General features: G+C 38.5%; 1 protein-coding gene across 4 annotated transcripts in view; it reads left to right on the plus strand.

The window, feature by feature from the left end:
* The window catches only part of SOAT1 (sterol O-acyltransferase 1), a 49,837-nt gene that overhangs the window by 12,965 nt on the left and 13,761 nt on the right, over positions 1-23,111 (plus strand). Inside the window, exons 3-11 of one of the 4 annotated variants that reach the window (XM_088153358.1) lie at positions 3,435-3,464; positions 7,146-7,204; positions 8,229-8,356; positions 8,442-8,501; positions 11,116-11,223; positions 11,843-12,125; positions 14,781-14,859; positions 15,135-15,216; positions 18,693-18,738. In XM_088153358.1, coding sequence (XP_088009484.1) covers positions 3,435-3,464; positions 7,146-7,204; positions 8,229-8,356; positions 8,442-8,501; positions 11,116-11,223; positions 11,843-12,125; positions 14,781-14,859; positions 15,135-15,216; positions 18,693-18,738 — 875 coding nt within the window. Of the gene's footprint in view, positions 1-3,434; positions 3,465-7,145; positions 7,205-8,225; positions 8,357-8,441; positions 8,502-11,115; positions 11,224-11,842; positions 12,126-14,780; positions 14,860-15,134; positions 15,217-18,692; positions 18,739-23,111 lie in introns of all 4 variants that reach the window. The other 3 variants (XM_088153357.1, XM_088153361.1, XM_088153360.1) reach the window with 3 other exon arrangements.

A 23,111-nucleotide genomic window follows, 5' to 3' on the forward strand; every position in this document is an offset into this window, starting at 1 on the left:
AAGCTGCTATGCAGCTGGGAGGCTGGCACAGTAGCAGCAATCGCAACTGATCCTTAAGGCCCAATCTCACAGGTAGTGTTTCACACCCAGGATGGCACCCTTGAGAACCCTCAGAGCCTTCTGGAAAACTATAGCATCTCCTCCACCCCAGTCCTGGAGTTACAGTGAGTACCAAACATGAAACCCATCTGGATACATTTTGGAGGGTGGAACTTCCCCCTTCTGTGCCTAATTAAGATCCAGTAATACAAGCAAGGTGATTACTGGCTGTAGCTATTTTAATGCTATGTAATTACATTTATATTGAATTAGATGGTTTATGAAAACTACTTTGGGAGCCTACCCAAAGACACACTAGCCATGACAAAAGACAAATTAAGCATCCTTAATTATTCCTATGTTGTGTGGTGTGTTGAACTGAGCCAAAATCAGTGGAGGCATTTCCTTGTATCTTTGGCAAAAAGGGATCTGTTCTTGGTTGGTGTGATGGTTTTTCAAAAAGTGCTTTTATTTTTAAAACTTTTTTTAAAAAATTGAGGAAAAACAAACACTCCATCTCAGTTGTATTCAGTCGTTCAAATCCAAATCAGTTTGTCTGTTTCGTTGGGTTAGCATTTGGGCTAACGTATCACTTAGAATCACATGCAAAGGCATGCTTGGTCATTTCCCAGAAAGTTTTCCCTTGAAAACTTTTTACCCTCTCTAAATAGCCTTGGACTGCATTGAAATGAGTAATTTGCCTTGAGGAAAGCATGTGAGGTCTTTGTTCTGTACTCCTGGACTTGTAAGACATATATCAGTCATTCTGTAACTGAGGTTACCTTTGGTCATCCTTCAGAATTGTACTGTATACATAAATGCCATGCTGATGAATATCTCTGGGTAAAGAAAAAATGAGTGCAAAGTGGATGGCATTATTTATCAATAGTATATACTGGCAATGTTGGCTTTTCTTCCTGAGTTTCTCTTCTCTTTCTTCTCTCTTCTGACTCTGCCTTTCTCTCCCATTCAGTCATCTGCCATTACTATTACAGAACAATATTTCTATGCTATCCTGTTTTTCAGACAGCAGACTCCCAAAGTAGTTTTCATAAACCATCTAATAAAATATAAATCTGATTACATAACATTAAAATAGCTACAGCCAGCTAATCAGGTAACAAGAAATGGGTAGAAGTACACCAACAGACAGTGTGTGTTGACTGCTTAGTTTAGGTCATAAATGAGATCTCCCATTCTCTTTCTGAAAATCAGTTGAGTGTTGGCCAGGTACGATCTAAGTAAAGGTCCTTTTTGAGTGTATAGGTGCTACCACAGTGGCAGTAACTTACCAAAGCACAGTGGCTTTGCATTAGGCACATAGCAAGCAATACAAGACAATGTTTGCTTTGTTTACACATTAGCATGAGGCACATCTTGTCACTGCAAAGTAAGCTTAAGAAGGGTCATGAATTTCTGTTGACCAGTAACACTGCACTTGTGGGCTTCAGTAACTGCAGACCTGTGTACTGTTTTGTAATACATTTTTTTGTCTGTGAATATGTCTTTCTTTGGAACATTGTAATTAAAAAAACACCCTATCCTTTCTTAACCACTCCGCTCCCAAGGAAAGCAGAGATTGTGATTTCCTTTGTTCCTTTCTTTGGCAAGTAGACTGATCTTTGCCAGCAAACAAAGTATTCATCCCTTCCAGTAAGGTTGACAATGCTGACCAATGGTCTGCACTCTATAGAGGTACAGCACTAAGTGGGTTTAGCTTACATAGATGTCTTCTTTTTAGAGCACAATACCCTGTGATTCCAAATGAATTTTCAGTCTGTGCTAACTATCATTACTTCAGCCTTAGGAAACCAGCCCAGGTGATCAAGGTATAAAATGTTCAAACCCATTTGTTGCAAATACCCTTTCAGAATCCAATCATGTCTTTTGGTTATGTTTATTTATACTATAGGCTGATGATTTGGTGGGAGCTACCAATATTAGGCTTCATTGTGAAATCTGGTGTGCAGAATTAAGTTTGTTTATCCAAATGCAGCTTCATGGACGTAAAAGTTTGCCTGGCTTTTTTCTTTTCGGTCAGCTTCTCCAAGAACCCAAGCAGGGATGATTTTCAGACCCTTCTACCTGAGATTCTTTAAAGAGCAACTGTGGCTCTTTATCAGATTTAATTGTTCAGGTGTAATTAAGTTTAGAGTTCTAGAAGAACCTCACGCTGTCAGCACAAGGCTGAGAGTCATAAATCTGTTTCTTTCTTGCAAAGAACAAGGACTCGGCAAAGATAATTTGCAAGGAAGAAGCATTGGGATAAGGTCAGTTAACCCTCTCTAAATTTTCCCCAGTTGTGCCTCTTTCCTTTTTAATACAGCAAATACTCCTCTGGCATCCCTGACCCTTAACTTTTCTCAGTTTCTACTTTTTGTTGCAGATCAAATTAGAAACAGTTGTTTTCTCTCCCTTCTTTGTAACAGAACGGTAGTGGCTCACGCAATTACCAAGGCGAGTTTAGCTATTCGATGTAACATTGATAACATCTTGTTGATGGAGTAATCCAGTAATCCTGTGGCCCCCTGGCCTGGAGGGAAAAAAAGAGGATTCTCTCTGTAATTATTTCTTCTTGTTTCAGTAGAGAAAGTGTTCTCTTTCTGGGGTAGTCCTCCCAAAGTTCCAGTTCACTGGAAAGGATTGGATCCTGCATTCTGTATCTTTGGTTCTGGTGGGGAAGAGATGCTGCTCCCTACTTGTTTCAGCCAGGGAAGAGTTGCCAGCTCACTGTTCTGAACCAATGTTTCTGTTGGGCTTTTCAGTTGTGTACGTTTCTGCTCTTATGAGGAAGCTGACCCATCCTATTTCACGGGTGTGGGACCAAGGCAGAGAGAAGCAATTTCATTGCTGAGATTGGATTTGAACCCAAACCCATGTCTTCCTCAGTATAGTGGTTTTGCTTCTTAAGCTCTCTGCTTCATGTTATCAGTATTGCATCTTGGAACATCATAAAGTTTGCTTCAAGAATACTCCAGCTGGGAAGCATATTTCAGGCTTTTTAAATAAAGGCCGTGTTACCAGAGGTCAGTGCTCAAGTCGAGAGGGAGAGAGAGAGAGAGAGAGAGAGAGAGAAATTCGTTAATCATATAGAAGGAAGGTCACATGTTTCTTGTAAGTGATGACTCAGGCAGTAGACTGCATGTTCTAAAGTGTCCCTTTTCTGGCTTAGTGATTCATTTCTGGTGAACCTTGAACAATTAATCAGACCAAGTCTTTGTTTCTTGTTTTATTTTTTTCTTCCCTTTAACATTGCCAGTATAACACAGTGTTATTTCACAGTATTTCCTATCAGTACTGATATTAAATAAGCTCTCATAAATCTGTACAAATGTGATAAGTACTGATACATTATCTTAGCACATCTTCTCCTACATTTCTCTTTCCCTATGCAGAGAGAAAGAAGGGAAGAGAGAGTGTGTGCAGTGAGTATAATTTCCAGAGTAATTTTTTCCCTTTCCTTTCAAATCCAACTCTAAATGTTTAAAAAAAGTAATGAGTATGTATATTTTTCCCTGTGATTTAGCTATATAATAACATTCTAGACAGTTCAGTGTCCCATGAACAATTAACAGTTACAAGGAATGTATAGAGCTGAGTAATTTGGTGGTCTCGCAGTATTGTTGTACATGTTTCCTTTTACTTTTAAAATAAAACTGCAGGTAGTTCTTGCTTAACGACTATTCATTCAGTGACCTTTTGAAGTTATGATGGTGCTGAATGAATGGTAGTTACAACCGGTCCTCAAAGTTATGGCTGTTGTGGTGCCCCCGCAATCACATGATCAAAATTCGGGCTTTTGACAGCCTCCCTGCATTTACAATTGCAGGGGTGCTTCAACTCCCCCCATCTGCCTATCTCCCCCCCATCTCTGCCAATTTGGCCACCCTGCACTTTGCCGCCTACCCCTGCAACCCCCCTGCCCCCAGCTGTGGCCCTAGGGAGGGCCAGCAACTGCCTTGGCCAGACACACCTCATCAGCAGTGGGAGAAAGAAGATGGCAAAGGTCAGCTGGGGGCAGTGGGGGGCAGTACGGGTAGGTGGTGGCAGAGTGCAGTGCAGCCAAAAGGGCAGAGATGGGGAGATAGGTGGGTGGGGGGAGTTGAAGCGAAGGCGAGTGTGGCAGAACTGGAGAAGCGTGAGGTCCTCGCCTAACAATCGCAATTAGGACTACAGGAACTGCCATTATTAAGCGGTGTGATCACATGAAGTTTCACCTAATGACTGCTTCACTTAGCGATGGAAATTCTGGTCCCAATTAGGATTGTTAAGCAAGAATTACCTGTACCTATTTAAAAAGTTGTAAAATAAATATGTCTGAATGTTCTAATCAGGATTAGAAACTAAGTGCTGAAGCTGATTTCCTGTCCTAGTTAGTAGGAAGCCTAACTGGTCTCAATGCTGTTAAATGTCACCCTCATGTGTTCTCTGACTTTTATCTGGAGCTTTGTCTGCTGCCTTAAAAATAACCTTGCATGCTGGCAGGTCACAATGTTTGCCAAGAAAATCTTATTCCTGAAAACTGTAGAAATTATATAAATAATGGCACATTTTGGTTTTATATTATTTTCCAGTGAATATAGTGGGGTGGGCCTGTTCTGGCTCTGTTAATCTTGATTATAATCAGTGATTTATATGGGATGCTGAAAGTTCTGCCACATGTAGCAATTGTACTAAGTTGTGTAGCTGTCAGGAGTCATTCAGTCTTAAAAATTCTCTTAAATATGGGCATATTCATGCACGTATTGTGTATTTTATGAGATTGTAAAATGAATGGAATAAATTGTCCCATGAGCAAAAGTATACTTGTACAATGAGATTACTCAGTTCCCCGTTGCAGCTTCTCCTCTGCTTTCAACATTTCCTTGGGAGATTTGTCTAATTAATTCTATACAATCATACACATACACATTTTTTTCTCTCTCTCCCTCTGTCCCTCCCTCCCCATAACTAACATAAAAATAGTTCAGAATTTAGAAAGTTAATTTTTCCATCCAGTGCTATAGCTTGTTCATTTCTGCATTTTTATGGGATTGCAGTATATATGCTATCATGCCCTTAAGTGAATCACAACAATAGAGGTACGGTTGTGGAGAGATAGTAAGAGCTCTCTGTAACTCTTCTCTGTCAAGAAGTCTCTCCCCATTTATAGTTGCACAGACCATTTTAGATTGCCAATTTGATGAATTGAGTGGTAGTCCATCCAGATCACCTAAGCTCTATGTATTATGCAGGTGTATGGAAAGGGTAATAAACTTAAAGCAGCCTAAACAGCTTGCTAAACATGCATAGAATACAGTGTTATATTGATGGGAATAGAATAGTATTGATGTGGCTTAATTTGTTGTCATAAATTAGCACCACAGCAGAGATACAGACCATCTTCTGGGCCCTTTTCAGGACTGGCATAACTTGGAGAACTTGGACAATATGAAAGAGTTGCAAATGGAACAACCACTTCCCAGATTTGATATGTTATCGTTTGTTTGTTTCATAGCATTCAAGGTCATGTGAATAAATCCCAAGAACAGTTAGAAGCTAACACAATGTTGAATGAAATCTAGCTGTTTTCCTACATAGGAGCACAAGTACAAGGTGGCTAGAGATATTTATATATTATATGCTGACTTGGTTGTGAATTATTGTGCCTTGAGAGAGTTAGTATGACTTGGTTTAGAACCGCTACAGTGTGTGAAAAAAATAACATCAATTTTACTTACATTTAATTCTGCAAATAAATATAAAAGATAAATATAGCTACCTTACATTAAATCCTTACATTTCATTTAGAAACTGAAATATTCTGTTTCCTTGGCTCTTTTAGGGCAGTGGGATCTGGAACTATGTTAACAGAACTAAAAAGAAAAAAATGGAATAGCCCAATTAATGCTTTTTTAATAAGGCATATTCAGAAAAATTGCTTCAGTTACAGTTTCATCTTTCTGCAGAATGCTCTGATAACATGTTTATGTCCAACAGTATGATGAGCTTTTGGGGGGAGGGGGAACAAATACATTTCATATCATTTTTGTGATATGTTTTAAGTGAGCAGTGATTGAAGATTGGTTTCTATTCTTTGAAAGCCGTTTTATGCATATTATAGCTTTGAGACATTTGGAATTCATGAGAAAATGATCTCTTAGGCATTGTTATTACTAAGATAATAAAAATATATTTCATCTGAATGACCTGAAAGTGTAAAAGTGACACCTAAATGCTTAAATATAAAAACAGTTAATTCCTGCCCTGTAGAAAACCAGAATGTCAGGGAGAAAATTAGGCTAAAAATCTGTTTTTTGATATGTATGGATTTTTCTTTTTCATTAGATGCCCTCACTAGTCCTTCAAAATTTTCTGTGCCAATTATCTTCAGGTTTTAAGCTTCTAAATAGCTATTTTTCTACAGTGTATAAGAACTCCCTTTAGACAGGGAACACTTTGACGTTGGAAGAGTTTTTAATAATAACTGATCTTCAATTTCTTCTGTGAGAACCTGCTGTGCTAGAACCTCTTTTGGATATTACATCCAGTACCTATTTTAAACAAAGCATTCTTATGTTCTTGACTAGCTTGAGGCTTTTTATGTATTTTAGGTCCATAATCAACATTATAATTTCCCCAATCTCCATCTTTCAGTATCTTTCTGCTCTAATTATTAGAAATAGTATGCTTGTCCACATATTAGAGGTGGATTTAGCTATCAATCTATTTCACTCTGCTGTAATGTATTTACCTATGCACATGTATGTGTATTTAAAATAAAGTTTAATTAACTTTTTTAAAAAACTTAGAAAAAGAAAAAAAAAGACATTGGAAAAGTTGTTTATTTTTTGATAGTTAGCAAATGAATAACACAGCCATGCTTGTATAGTACAGGTGAGTCAATAATTTTCTGGGCCCTTATTTGCTGTGCTGATTTTAACATAGAGTACTTTTAAATATATTTTTTCCTGCACTGTTATATTTGTGTTTTCAAGATACATAGTACAGTGCTGATTTTAACATAGAGTACTTTTAAATATATTTTTTCCTGCACTGTTATATTTGTGTTTTCAAGATACATAGTACAGTTTGGAGAAAACAAAGTATGGTTTGTTTTTTCTTAGGTCGAATTGATGTTGATCATGCAATAGCAAGGAAGATGCAACTCTTAGCAGAAACAGAGGTAAATATACTTAAATGTTACAAACAAGGTCCTCTGGGTTATATATGCTTCTTTGCTTGTCAATTTACCAGCAAGTTAACCTGTTGTCAGATTCCCCAGTCTCCTGTTCTACAGATCTATTGGGACTGCAATTCTCAGAATTTCCATTAACTGTGCTTGCTACAAATTCTGGGGATTCTGGGAATTGTAATGCTTCTAGAGAGTGCCAGATTGGAGATGGTTGCTTTTTAAAATGAAAAACTGGCAATTTGACTTTCATATCAGTAAAAAAACGGCTCATATTTTTGACATTTTGGCATTGCCCTATGTTGATAGTCAAGCTGCAGTGATTGATCAAACAAAACTATTTAAAAAAAGAACAACGCTGCTTTTTGTGAACTTCGTGAACAGGTTAGCTTTGAAAGTTGAAATTCCTGGTCTGTTTGTTTTTGGTGGGTCACAAGCCAAAGCTAAACATTAACCATTCTATCTTCTGTTTTTGAATAAGGATACTGACTGTTGTTTTTTTCTCCTGTTACAAAATAATGCTACATCGAAACAGAATTAGTGTCATACCTCTAAAAATGCATGGAAAATCCTAAATGAAAGATTTTGATTGCTTTAGACCTTCTTCCTTAAATTCAAATAGTTAAAAGATTAAAAGACCCAATAGTACTGGCATCTGATTCCTCAAAAAAACTATCGCAGGCTTAATTTACAGTTTTGTATGTGTATGTATGTGTGAAATATGTTAGCATTTATTTGTGATATAGAGAGATGGGAGAGAATTATGATAATTATACTTTAGAAGATCTCTCAGCTAACAATTTTGACTTATTTCAGTTTGCTCAAGAGCTCCCTTTCAATGTTTTGTTCCACAGTTACACTATATAGTATGGCTAGGAAAGCTCCCTTCTTGAGAATTGTTTTATTAATGTTGCTTGAGCAGGCAGCATTAATAAAACAATTATTATTAATGGTGAGATGTTGCTTAAGTGGTTATGACTTTTTTTCCTTTATTCTTTCCCTCAAATTTTACCAGCAGCTGAAGCTAGCGTTCATGAAGGGTGTGGAGAAACATTTTACTGAAGTTGTCAATGGCTTGGTTGCAGACTCTAAGCTGCTGGAATCTTCACCAGCTGCTTTTCCAGAGAAAGACAGCCCCAAAATCAAGTATGTTGGTTCTTTGCTCAGTAGACTTGATTTCTTTTTTACCTTTTTTTTTTTTTTTTAATAGTGCCTGTTCCTTTCTTCACAGGGGAACAAGAGCACCTCCAGAACATGGAAAAGTTTTTGTTCCCAGAAGGTCTCTCTTGGAGTGAGTATATTTAATGAATTTGTATACAGGTAGTCCTTGACTTATGACTATTTGTTTAACTACTGTCCAAATTACGATGGCGCTGAAAAAAGTGACTTATGACCAGTCCTCACACTTACAACCATTGCAGTGTCCCCATGGTCATGTGAGCAACATTTGGGTGTTTGGCAACCAGAATGTATTTACAATGGTTGCAGCGTCCCGGGACACATGATCACCATTTATGACCTTCCCAGGGGCTTCTGACAAGCAAAGTCAATGGGGAAAGCCAGATTCAGTTAATGACCAGGTGATTTGTTTAATGACTGCAACAAAAAATGTAAAATTGGGCATGACTCACCACAGGACTGCATTGCTTAACAATGGAAGTTCTGGTCCCAATTGTGGTTGTAAGTTGAGGACTACCTGTATTGCAGTAGAACTAATGCTAAAGCTACTATTGCCTCAGTCCACTTTGGAAAGTGTGGTTAAAACACTCCAGTTTCTGTGATCTATAGTATAAGGGGATATAAAGTAGTTTGTCTCACTTTTCTCATCCTTTAAATCAGTTTTCTCATTATCAGTCTCTTGGCTGAAACTGGGCACTTGCTTATTTGGTCCATTGTGTATCTCGAGTTCTATCTCAGAGATGAGATAGTTTGTATTCACAGGTAATTCTCTGTTTTCCATAAAGCTGGTCTACTGTCTAGAAGTATGTATTACTGAGAAATGACTCCTAATAGATGGCTAGATGCTCTGATAAAGTTTATACTTACTAAATAAGGGCTTCACAATTAGGGAGGAGGTGTATAAACTAGACCCAAGAACCTATTTTATATAGTTCAGATTATTTTTTCTTTTACTCCACTATTGTCACCTCTTGACCAGTGTCCAGTGTCTAGGCAGTTGTCCAGTGTCTTAGACAGAGGCTCTTCTACTATTTACTACCTGATCCTTTAAATTGCAACTTAAACCTCTATCACTGATTTATGCCCCTATGTACCATTATACACAAGCTAAAGAAATAGTGGATATAAACATGTGGTTGACTGTTCTCCCCATTTTTTCACATATGTTCTTTACAGGTTAAGCTGTGGATAAAACATGCTTTGATTAATCCTTCTTATCCTAGCTTGGAGGCCAGATAAAATCATTTTTTGGGCATGAGGCTGATAGATGTACTGTAAGGTGCCAAATCTTGTTATTAGATTAAAAACAGTTATCTCTTTTCAAAATCAATGTTGAAACATGACATTTGGCTTTCATTTTAGAGGGAAAACAATGGACCTTTGCTCAGCACATTGATAGAAAAATGTCTGTATTCTTCCTGGTTTTGAGAGATGGAACATTTCAGGGACATGTCCCTGCAGCACTCTCAAGGTCTAGTAGAAATATAAAAGGTCCTTGTTATTATTCTGAAAGATAATTTACTAATTTCCCTTCTTCGTTCAGTTGAAGGTCCAGTCAATTTCTTAGAAATGTATGAAAGTAAGTGGCTTCTTGAGTTTTACAGGTGCCTCATTTGTTGGTGTGGATTTTGTTGAAAGGCAGGCTTTTGGAGTCTTATGTTCCCTTTTCTTTAGATGTTTATAATAAAGATGGGGGGAAAGCAATAAGAGAAAAATGCTGTTTAAAACTTTCTCATGGCAATTTATAATATATTTCCCAATTTTATAAGTTCAGTTTGTATCAGTTTCCTGATAACAATAATGAACCATATTAAATATGAAACAGCATTAGAGGCTTCATGTTTCTCTAACGCATCCATTCAAAAATCATTGTCTGAAGTAATTTCCTGATTTCTAGGTTCCTTATTTATAAAAGAGGAAAAAGAATGAGAAACTATGGAATAAAGTCAGGCTGATCACGATGCCAGATTTTAGTCTACCTTAAAAGTGATAGTGTAAGATACAGTCCATCTAGTCTTCCACAGGCTAAAGACTTATGGGCAGGATAGATTACTCCCATGATTCTTAGCCAGCACTGAGAAAGACATATCTAGAGGTCAGTGGGTTGGTGAAGCCCTGCCTAATCTTGTCCATGGAGCACAATCTACTGTGAAGGTTTGCTCAAGTACCTTTGAGGAGCTTTTGAGCTGAGCAAAGACTGCTCTTGAGTAGCTCCTGCTTGTTCGTTTGTTCATTCATTCATTCATTCATTCATTCATTCATTCATTCATTCATTCATTTTTGTATGGCACTCATTCCCAAAGGTTCTGAGTGGCTAAGAATCAGAAATATCATTGGACAGAAAAATCCAACCCTCAATAAAAATAAATAACCCCACCCAAAAAATAAAAAATAAAAATTTCAACAGCATAATCAAGGATAAAAAAATAGTAACATAGTTATGAATCCACTACTGCATCCCAGCTTTCAAAGCATGCCTTCCTCCTCAGCTAGATGGAAAACCTAGGTCTTAACTGCTCTTCTGGAACCCAGGAGGAAAGAGGTAGATTAGACCTCCATAGGGCAGAAATTTCAACTTTCATTACTGTGACAACTTCTGAACTTGAACCACTAGAAATATTGGACTTGCAACAGTACTTTTTAAAATGATAATGATTAGCTTTCTGCCCTTTTTTTCCCTAGAAATTTCCTAATTTTTTTTTATCCCATTGAACTTCTTTTCATAGTGAATTATTTGAAGTGAATCATATCCGGACCATCTATCACATGTTTATTGCTATCCTCATTTTGTTCATCCTCAGCACACTTGTGGTGGACTTCATTGACGAGGGAAGGTAAGGACATCTTGAAAGGGTTAGCTGGAGGCAGGGTTGGTGCTGCATTTGGGCATTTTCACACCTGGACCAAATGCACCTCTTCTCTGTTAATGAATAGGAAGCGTACATAAAGTTTGGAGGGAGGAAATGATTGCCCTCCCTGCCCTTTCTGCAGAGGAGAAAGGTTACAGAGAACCCCATGACTATATTTCACATATAATGCCACAACAAAGGCAGGTTTGCCACAGATGTGTCCTTGCCAAGGTTCTGCAACCTGTCCTTGAGTTCCTTGGGTACATCTGGATGAGACAATGTTTGTTGTTTGATATTTTATAATAGCCTTTTCAACTTTGGCATCTGCTGTATGTGCTGGCTAGGGCTAATAGAAATTGTAGATCAACACATCTGGTGCGCACTGAAGTGATGAAGATTGCTTAACATTATTAGGTGTACATTAACATTTCTGCCTGGTTATGGGTCTTGTATTTTTTTAAAAATTAGATATAAAATTATTTCATCAGTCTTGGCTTTAATAGCTGTTTCTCCCTCCCCCCCAAAAATAGCACCCCAAATATTATATTTTTACTTGGTGAATGAAGTTCCATTAACTTTTTTGCTTTGTTTGATTTTTTTGAAGGCTGGTGTTAGAATTTGATTTGCTGGTTTACTCTTTCGGCAAAATTTCTATCGTCGCTTCAACTTGGCTTTGCATGTTCTTCTCCACGTTACTTGTGCCCTATTTCCTCTTTGTCCAGTGGGCCAAGGGGTTCCATAGCTCCTCCCACAAGATCATCCACTCCATTTTATTTGGGGCGCCTTTTGTGATTTTCCAGACAGTCTGTCTTGGATTTGGACCAACTTACATTACATTGACTTATGATCTACCGCCGGCCTCTCGCTTTATAGTTATACTTGAACAGGTGAGTTTCAGTACTTGGAAAGTGGGTGTGAGGGACTGGAGTTGTAGGTTTTTAATCTTAATAAGACATAATTATTTTTTTCAGAAATATGTACAGGTGGTCCTCAACTTACAACCATTTGTTTAGCGACTGCTCAAAGTTATGACAACACTGAAAAAAGTGACTTATGACCAATCCTTGTACTTGTGACCACCACAGTGTCCCAGCAGTCACAAGGTCAAAATTCACATGCTTGGCAACCAGCGTGTATTTACAACGGTTGCAGTGTCCTAGGGTCATGTGATCACCATTTGTGACCTCAGCTGGCTTCTGACAAGCAAAATCAATGGGAAACCGCATGATTCACTTAACAACCATGTGATTCACTTAACAGCCACCATAAAAATGTTGCAAAATGGGGAGTGGTCATGTGACATCTCACTTAATGACTGCACTGCTTAATGACAAATTTTCTGGTTTCTATTGTGGTCATAAGTTGAGGACTATCTGTAGATTATTTAAGGAAAAAACAAGTGTAGATTCTCCTTTTGTATGTGGGCAGAATGCTATTTTTCATCCATTTCAAAAGGCTTTAAGCAAAAATCTTGATATGTGGATTTATGACTTTATTAACCTGACATTGTACTTCATTGCGGGTTCTTGTCATAATCAGGATAGTTTTTAAACAAACAAGTAGTTGAGCATTAGGATCTCAAGAATCAAAAGGTGACGCATGAGCACTATGGGAATCCTTAAAAGGTAATAGGTAAATCTACTGTCCACTTGTATTGCACCTCAGAAATAGTGGATTTTTGACCACAGTATAGCAAATGGTTTCTATTGCTCCTTAAAGCACTGGGGGAAGTGATGGTGCCCAAAATCCATTAGGGACCTAATGTCCTGCTATAAAAGTGGAGCAATCTTGGAAAAGAATTCCAAGTTAGCTAGTTTAGATTTTATGCTTCCCAATATGCATCATTTTTAAGCTCCTCTTTTAGCATTCAGTTCACCCCTTCTTTCTCTATCATGAAGGTGAATCAGCTGCCCAACTGTTTTTAATATTTATTTGTAAATAATAATGGCAAGATAACAATCAAAATAGCTTGCTTTTTAATCAGGGGTTATTGGGAAAAATCAAGCATTTAGCAGAAAATCCCAGTGTTTGTCTCAAAAAATGCCATATGACAAATATATAAAGTTCAGAAAGAGTAGTTGCAAAATTGTGTCTCTGGAAGATGTCAATATGTGAACCATACAGTAAGGTCAGATGATACCTTACTTGTATGGTAAAAAACTCCAGTGAGTTAATGTTGTAAATTTAAAAGTGAATATTACTTAAATATTGATTTCTATAGTTAGAGGGATTCCTATGTTAATACCTTTAAGGTATTATAAGCATGTTGATAAATCATTAATATTTTTATAGGAACAACAATCCCCTAGGTTTTCTTTATCTAAATTATAGTTATCATATGATGGGGAATTAACTTCTTGATTTTCAGTGTTATCATTGGATAGACAGCTTTATCTATTGTTCGTGTGTGTGTGTACATAGGTCTTTCATTTATCTATGTAATTCAAGTAATCAATTCCAGAAACCATTATGAACACAATTACTAAGTTATACTGTGACTCTTTGATATCATGGCAGGGAGTTGGCTCCTATTATAGTCCTACAGGATTTCCTGCATTAAAAGCTGCAAAGCATATTTATAAGATGGAATGGGACTATAATTTTGATCTTACACTTTGGAGTGATCTCAGTTTGAAAATAGCAGATGGAACATTTTTTTAAATTCACAGGCTAATATGGGTATTAATACTTTAAATCTGCCTATTGCCAAATTTTTAACCTATTGCAAAAGGAATTTGGATTGTCTAATTCTGAGGAATATCCAATTAAATAATATTTTATATTTCATAATTTGGTCCAGTTGCCTTAGCAGGATCTAAAACTCCTGAATCACCATCAACATTGAAATATATTTTTGACTAAGTCTACAATGTTTCATTATAGACAGTATTGTAAACTTCTTTGCAAGGAGTTGGAATACCCCATATTAACAAATCAGCGATGAATGTTCTTAAAATACATTTTTTATGATTGAGATTGAGAATTCAACAAAATGTTTTTTTTTCATGTTTATTGAACATTTCAAATAATGTTTTAGAAGGATTGACTGGGGCTAGAAGTGTAAAATAATGGAGGAGACACTTAAACTTCTAGTATGGATTTTCCTCACTATCATTCCATTTGGGTACAATATCTGTACATATATTAATATAGCTTTGGGAAGAATGATATATTTTAAAGATGTGAAGTGACTTATGTGACATACATCAAATATTTGGAATATATCAATATATGAATTCTGGATTTACTGAGCATCTAGTGTAGCAAAAAAAGTTTTCTTGTGGAAAGATAACCTTATCCTGGATTTATAGTCTTGGACATGTAACATCTGCTTATGAACTGGCTCTTTCTTGATGTAATGGAAAAACTGTTCAAGATTTTTCCTTATGGTCAAGGCTTAATACTTTGTTTAAAAATTGAGATTTTTGATATATGTATTTTTTTCTCTTTTCTCACCTTTTCTTGTGTATTTGTCCTTTCCCTTCCTCTTATTTTTTTTTTTTAACATAGATCTTACCTGTCATTTTTAATTGTTTTTGTAGGTGCGTCTTGTGATGAAAGCCCACTCTTTTATCAGGGAGAATGTTCCCCGAATAGTCTCTGCTGCTCAACAAAAGTCAGGTGAGTAACTGTGCCTTGCTCTAATTCTATAGCAGATGCGAGGGATGAAACCTTCTTGCCCTTTTGCTGTTCTGGGAGTAGGACTCTTCTAGATGGAACTAGTTTATAGGCCTTGTTCATACAGGCAGAACTGTATGAACTCCTTGCCTTGCAAGAAGTATCATTGCACTCAGAATTAATTACAGCCAGGAACAAGGTAGAAATCGTGACTTTACTTTTTTGTGTGTTATATGAGCTGGTAGCAAACTACTCTTCTGTTTTTTTTTTTCCTCCAGATTCTTCTCAGCTTCCTAAAGTTTCCCAGTACCTGTATTTTCTTTTTGCTCCTACCCTTATTTACCGAGATGAGTATCCCAGGTAATGAATAACTTTACATGTGGCAGTTTAATTCCTATTCAGAAGGGATTGATATTACATGCATTTGTTTATAGTGATGCTAGTTTTTAACCAGATATTATTCCTGTAATATCATTGTATCCCTGCTGTGCAAAATCTCAGCCTGTTGAGTTTTATTCTTTAAATAGAATTTTTATTAAGAATTTTAATTGCAATAGTAAAAACTAGTACAAACTAAACTTAGAGAAAGAGAATAGTAAGAAAGAAGAAAAAGTGCAAGAAAAAAGAAAAAGAAAAGAGAAAAAGGAAGTATATGATAAAGAAAAAGAAAAAAATATATAAGGAAGTGACTTCCAACCTTCATCACAACAAGTATAAACAAATTTCATCTCCTATAAGGTTACTAACAGATATTTTTCATCCCATATCCCATCCCTTATCTATAAGCAAATCTATAAAACATCAACTTTTCAATTCTGGGATCAGCAAAAAGTCCATAAAGGGTTCCCCAAACTTGGCCAAAAAATGTCTTATTTTAATCTTGATAAAATAAACCAATATTTTTTGGTTTATATTCCTTCCTTTTACTTCTAACAGTCTTAATCTTTAATTCAATCAAATATTGTCATCGGATTTGAATTCTCTTCAATTCTTCTTTATCCCACCACACAGATTTCTTGAAGGCTTTAACAAGCCTCTTTTATAGATCCAATAAGAAAACATTTTCCAGGTCATTCTCTTGGTTCATCATTTGTATTTCCCTTTTAATTTTTAAAACTTGAGTCAGTTTAAAACTTTTATATATCCAGTAAAGCATCCTTTTCCAAGTCATTCTCTTGGCCTGTCATTTGTGGTTCCATTTTCTCTGTCTTGTTAGATAAAATTTGTTCCACATCTGTCATTCCTTCATTAACATTGTTTGCACATAGTCTATCCATAGAAGCAGACATCATTACTGACAGTGCTGATATTCTAGTTACTAATTTCTGGTTCCATACTTCAAAGATCTTCTTTAATGTTTCCGATGTTGTAACGTGTCACTTTGTAAGTCCCAGTATTAGCTGACATCAAGAACAAGTTTTTTTTCCCCTTCAGCTTAAAATCTTTAGTCTCCTCTAGTGTCCACTCTCTAAAATCATAATTACCTTTGTTATAGTGTACAATAGCCAGGATAGCTAAAATAAGCCTGTTTTCCATGAGAAGCTATTTATTTTTTTATAGTTAATTCCAAAATCTTATAGTAAAAGTCAATATTCCAAATTTATGTGGACCCTCTTACTATAAACCTTTTATAACTTTCTTAGATCAAAATCTTATTTAGCTTTTTGCTGTTTATTTCAAATTCTTTAAGTTCTTAAGTTTATATTTAATTTTTCATGTGTTCAGAGTTGAAGATAAACTCACCTGATAAAGACTTTTCAAACTTGTCATTCCAAAGGTCTCTAATAGCTTTAAGGTGATTAATAGGCAATTTCCAAAAGTCATTAGAAAGTGAGGTTTGCAAACTTAGTGTCTTTTAAAAGGCTCTGCTGCAGTTGCAAGCAAGATGCTTTGTCTCCTGGCACTCAACCCATGGAAAATTGCTGTCCTGTGGTCTCCTCACAAGAAGCAGCCATCTGGAGCACATGTGGGCAATCACCCATCCTCTCCTTATCCAGAGAATTTCCAAGGATCTGGTCTATTCACCAGTTCCTTGGTCTTTGCCGTGGTCGTCGGCTCCTCTTTCATGGAGATGTCTTCAGTTCACCATACCTCCTCTGGAAGTCAGCCTGTTGAGTTTTAAGGGTGTCATATTAGTAAGAACTATAGGCAGAAAATGCTGGAGAGGGTAGAAATCATACACAGTGTATCTGAACCTGCTGGCACAATTCCTCCATCTGCTGTCTTCCCTTTATCTACCTTCTTAGCATTTTCTGTAGGAAATGACAGGAGAAGGAGCAAGGAGTAATGTGGATGGCAGAGCTGCCTCTGGTGTAACATAAGCTGTTTTCCTATAGTGAGTGTACCCTTTTCATTAATGAACTGCAACTGAGCTTGCAATTTTTTTTTACTGTTTCATGAGATTGACATGTTAAAGAGCTGCAGACAATCACAGCATAATAAAGTTGCAGGATATTTATTTTGAAGTAGATCCAACTGTGCTCAGTGCAGTTTACACCTAGACGAGGACCTGCAACCTTAAAGGCAAATCTGGAAAAAAATCTAATAATAATCAGATTTTTATCACATGTTTTGAATTAAATGCATTGTACAATCCCACCGGCAAACAAACTTTCCTATTTCCTTTGGTCCACCTGTGGTTTCAGTCCACAAAAAAGATGCTGATCTTAATTTACTCCCAATTACTCCTTCTCGGTGTTTCAGAACTCTTGCATGAACTAATGTGAAGGACTGTATCTACTGGCTGGTACTATTTCAGAATGCAAGAAAAGGTGGAATTTAGAGTTTTGAAAATTTTCTCTAGATCAAAAAGGTTGGGTGGGTTCTATGAGTGCTTCTTGAAGTAAAGAGCTAGAATATCAGGAAGAATTCTTACTTCCCAGTGTATAGCTTTTAACATACAGATACAAAGTTTCCTGTTCTCTTTCCCTGAAGACCTGTAATACCAAAATGATTGTATTGCCAGCTCTCCTGAAGTCAGCAATGACTTGGGGAGAACAACTGGTATCAGAGACAATGTTTGGGTATCCCTGGTTTACAGAATGCTTTTCTTCTGAAAAGGCTTGCACAGCTCAACTTTTACCGCAGTTCAGTTAATGCTTATTTTAATGCATGTAACATAAATATTTATGTGGGGTATAGTTATAGATGTAGTATATTGAAAAATTTGCATAACTTTGAATGTATGCAAGTTAGGTCTTGCATAACCAGAAATTGCCTATACTTTTTTATCATTAGATAATAGCAGTAAAGTTGTCTCACTGAGCTTGAGGCAGGATTGGGCAAATATTTTATCATTGCAAAATGCAATATAATTTCCCAGTTTTTATAGCAGATATGATCACATAGCTCAACTGCACAAGATTACAGGTGCTGAGACTGACAATTTTGTTTAATCAAACCTCATATTTAAAATGGTAACTTAAATAAAAGTACAAGGTTCCCTATTGAAGTTTTAGATGTTTTTATGTTATTGCTTATATGTCAAGCCTCCAGGTCCTTTTTCCGTATTCCTCTGCCTGTATATTTCTAGCAGCAATTGTTAATTCGTTTAATTACTTCTTTTTTAAAAGTCAAAGTATAACAATATTAATAATAATGAATTGTCAAGTTCAGAATAAAACATGCAATGTGAACAATGTCATGCATCTCAAACAAATTTACCTACTTAGATAATTGAAATATATTGATATATTCTTGTGTTGCAATAGAATTTAGATTGTGTTTGTTACAATCAATATGTAGGAAGTGTATCTAGTTATATTTGCTAAAAATATGGTATGGACTGACACCAAACCATTTGAGAGTTGGGTAATGTGATATCATATTCTTTGCAGAACGCCCACAATAAGATGGAGCTATGTAGCTACCAAGTTTGCACAGGTTAGTGATTTTTCTTTACCTGACATGGAAAACAGTCCTTGAATTTAAAAGCATTTATTAGCTGTCTTGTTTGTGTATATCTATATCAGTTTATTTTCCCCTGGAATAAATCAGAGCCAGTTTTGCTGCCTAGTAAATCTGTGCTTTCTCTTAGGTAAGTTGAATCACTTATTACAAGCCCAACATAAGATGCTCGGTTATTCCAGTTTTCTATGATCTGGTGCCCTCTAGATGTGTGGAAATTACAACCAGAACTGGAACCTCTGTATTATATTGAAATTGGCAAAAAGAAAATTGTTCAGGTTCTTCACTGGAGAGTTTCTGAATCCATTTCCAGCACCAATTCTTCAGCATTCATAGTAATATTGGTCTATAATTTTTGGTTGAAGTTAAATCTTGTCCCTCTTTAGATATTAGTGCTATGTTAGCCTCTTTCCAAGATTTTGGCATCTTACCTCCCTGTAGGATACAGCTCATCATATTTTGGAGGGGCTGTAAAAATTCATCCTCAAAGCATTTGTAATAAGAACTTGGTAATCCATCTGGTCCTGGTACTTTCCCTGGTTTCATGTTTTTTATAGCTTCAGAAACTTCCATTATTGTTATACGTCCATTCATGATCTGTCTTTGGTTGTCTGTAAGCCTTGGTAAATTTTGTTTTTTTGAATAGACATCTATTTTTTCCAAGGGAATTTTCATGTCCTTTGTACAAGTTAGAATAAGACTGATGAAAATTTTTTTGTATAGCCACGTTCTCTGTTAATACAGTATCACTCTCTTGAAGTTTCAAAATCATCTTCTTACCTTTCTCTTTTCTTAATTTATATGCTAACCTGGTTTATTTGCAAATTCAGAATTCTTTTGTTTAGCATAACGGGCATGGGATGTTATGACAGGAGCCAGAGGGCAGGCCGTTCCAGAGGAAGATGCCCCTGATGTGTTATACTGGTGGCGTCTTCCGGCCCTCTGGGCTCAAGCCCAGACCCTGGTCAGCAGACCTACAGAGGCCTGGGCTTTCAGTTGCTGCTGATGAATGCCAGATTGGTTGGTCAGTAATAAGACCACCTTTATTCATGACCTTATTGGGGAGGAGCAGGCCGACCTGGCATGCATTACTGAGACCTGGCTGACACCAGAAGGGGGTGTTGCCCTTTTGGAATTGTGTCCAGCTGGGTTTAGGGTTTGGCACCAGCCAAGACCCCAGGTAGGGTAGGGGGTGTGGCAGTGGTCATCCTGGAATCTCTGCTGGCCTTCAGGGGCTCTGCTCCACAAGTTGCTGGATGTGAGACCCTGTTCCTGAGGTTGGGCGCACGGGATCAGTTGGGAGTTTTGCTTTTGTACCATCCTCCCTGCTGTGTAGCAACCTTCCTGTCTGAGCTGCTGGAGGCCATCTTGGGGTTGGCAGTGGAGTTCCCCAGGCTTATGGTCTTGGGGGACTTTAATCTGCCATCCCTAGAGTTGGCTTTGAAGGAGGCTCAGGAGTTCATGGCTACCATGGCAGCCGTGGGCCTATCCCAGGTCATGTATGGCCCAACTCAGGACAGCGGTCACACTCCAGATATGGTTTTCTTGTCAGAGCAGTGGCAGTGTGATCTGGTGGGGGATTTGATATTATCCTCTCTGTCATGGTCAGACCACTCCCTGGTGGCCTTGAGATTCTCCTATGCTGCCCCTCTCTGCAGGAAGATGGGACCTATTCGAACAGTCCGCCCCCGGCGACTGATGGACCCGCAAGGGTTGCAAAGGGAGCTGGGGGTTGTTCCTGAGGCCTTGCTGCATGGTCTAGCGGAGGCCCTGGCTGCAGCCTGGAATAAAGAGGTGGCTGGGGTCTTGGACAGGATCACATCTGTGTGGCCTCTCTTGGCTCATCGCCCCCGGCACTCCCCATGGTTTACGAAGGAGTTAAGGGAGCTGAAAAGAGTCAAGAGATGTCTTGAGTGCTGCTGGCGGAAAACTAAAGACAAGTCCAAACACGGGTCAGAGCCACTATTAAGGCCTACCTCGTGGCAGTAAGGGAGGCGAAATGTCATCATTTCTCTGCTCTTATTGCATCCGCGGAGTGTTACCTGGCAGCCCTGTTCAGGGTCACTCGGTCCCTCCTGGGTAGGGAGGGCTCAGAGGACTATCTACAGGGCCATGCAGAGGAATTTGCTGAACACCTGGATGGATAAAATCGCTCAGAACTGTTGTCAGTTGGAGGCCAAGCATGAGGTGGGTCCAGTGGAGATGCCCGGGAAGCAGACTTACCCAGTTATCTGGGAATGGTTTGATCTTGTTGGCCCTGAGGAAGTAGACAGGGTCCTCGGGGCTGTTAGTGCGGCTACCTGTCTTTTAGATCCCTGTCCCTCCTGGTTGGTTAAAACCACCAAGGAGGTGACTTTAGGGTGGGTACTGGTGGTGGTCAATTCATCCTTACAGGAGGAGATGTTCCTGAACCTTTTTAAGGAGGCTTTGGTCTGCCCCCTTCTCAAGAAACCATCACTAGATCCCACCCTTCTGGACAATTTTCATCCAGTTTCCCACCTTCCCTTCTTAGGAAAGGTGGTGGAAAAGGTAGTTGCATAGCAGCTTCAGAGGATCCTGGAGGAAACGGATTATCTGGACCCCTATCAGTCAGATTTCAGGCCCAGTTATGGGACAGAAACAGCATTGGTTGTACTTTTAGATTATCTCTGGCGAGAGCGGGATGGCAGTAGTGCATCCATCCTTACTCTTCTTGACCTCTTGGCAGCTTTCGATACCATCGACCATGGTATCCTTTTGGGTCAGCTGCAGGAACTGGCGCTGGGTGGCACAGTTCTGTGCTGGTTCAGCTCCTTTCTCCAAGGCCAGACTCAGTTAGTGTTGATAGGGAGCGAGAGGTCCAACCCACGGCCCCTGCTTTGTGGGGTGCCTCAGGGTTTGGTGCTCTCGCTGCTCCTATTTAACATCTACATGAAACCGTGGGGTGAGATCATCCAGCACCATGGGATGAGGTGACCTAAGTGATGCTGTGGCTACCCTTTTGTGGGGCTTGGAGGCTGTAGGGGCCTGGATGGGGGAAAACAGGCTACAGCTGAACCCTGGTAAGACAGAGTGACTGTGAGTATGGGAAGCCTCAGGATCTAGGAGTTTATCATCTTTGGTTCTTGACAGGGTTGCACTACCCCAGACAGACCCAGTGCATAATCTGAGGGTCCTCCTAGACTCACTACTCCTGTTTGAAAAGCAGGTGGCAGTTGTGGTTAGGAGGGCCTTTGCGCAACTTCATGTTGTGCATCAGCTATGCCCCTTCCTGGATCGGGAGGCTCTATGCATGGTCACTCATGCCCTGGTCATCTCCCGGTTGGATTACTGCAATGCGCTCTACGTGGGGCTACCCTCGAAGAGTATCCGGAAGCTACAGCTGGTGGAGAATGCAATGGTACGGACAGTTCTGAATGCCCCCAGGGGGGTCCATATAACACCTCTGTTATGTGAGCTGCACTGGTTGCTGGCTTGTTTCCAGGTCCAATTCAAGGTATTGGTTATTACCTTTAAAGCCCTTCATGGCACAGGACCAGGTTATCTGAGGAGCTGTCTCACCCACGTATATCAGCCCACCCCACTCAGTCCAGCAGAAGGGGCATGTTGCGGACCCCACCAGTCAAGGAATTTCGACTGGTGGGGTCTAGGAAGAGGGCCTTTTCTGCCATGGCCCTTTACCTTCATTTGGAGCATAAAGTCCCAGAACTATAGTTTTAACTCCATGTAATTCAACTTCCACCTCAACAAATCTTCCATGTTCATCAGTCAATACAAGTTTTGGTTTTAATTGGGGATTAACATATAAAACAGCTCTGTGGAACAACTTACTATCTGAGGTGTGGTGTGCTCCCAGAACACTATTTGTTTATTCTTTTTTTCTGCCTCTCTAAAAAATGCTTCCTTTGAGCTCTTCTTATTGTTTGTTGTTCCACAGCTGGGGATATAGCTATCTCATCCTAAACAATCATCAAAACCCTAGCCATGACTGCGGCGTGAGATGTGGTCTTCTCCAAAATTAATCTAGTTATTAATAAATTAAATTCTCCTCAACACCTGTTATTTAAAGCAGGAATATGCAACTAGTTGCTTCAAAATACTTTGGATTAATTCCCATATCTATGTTCATTTGTCACACTGGTTACAGTTTATGGAAAACATAGTCCTAAACATCAGAAAGACACCAGAGAAGCTACTAGTCCTGATTTAATGGATAATCTACTCCAGTGTTACTCCAAGTATAATTTTGATTAAAATTATCTGTTTGTCCTGTGCCATATTAGTCCAATAATAATAGGGTTTTTCAGACAGCGGCAAGTATTTCCTGTGGGCTCAGTCCCATGTAGATACATTTATCTCATGCGTGGGAT

The sequence above is a fragment of the Python bivittatus genome, unplaced genomic scaffold (genome assembly GCF_059951505.1).
Source record: "Python bivittatus isolate LINGU-HERP-01145 unplaced genomic scaffold, Pbiv_v1 ctg000700_np1212, whole genome shotgun sequence".
NCBI lineage: Eukaryota > Metazoa > Chordata > Lepidosauria > Squamata > Pythonidae > Python > Python bivittatus.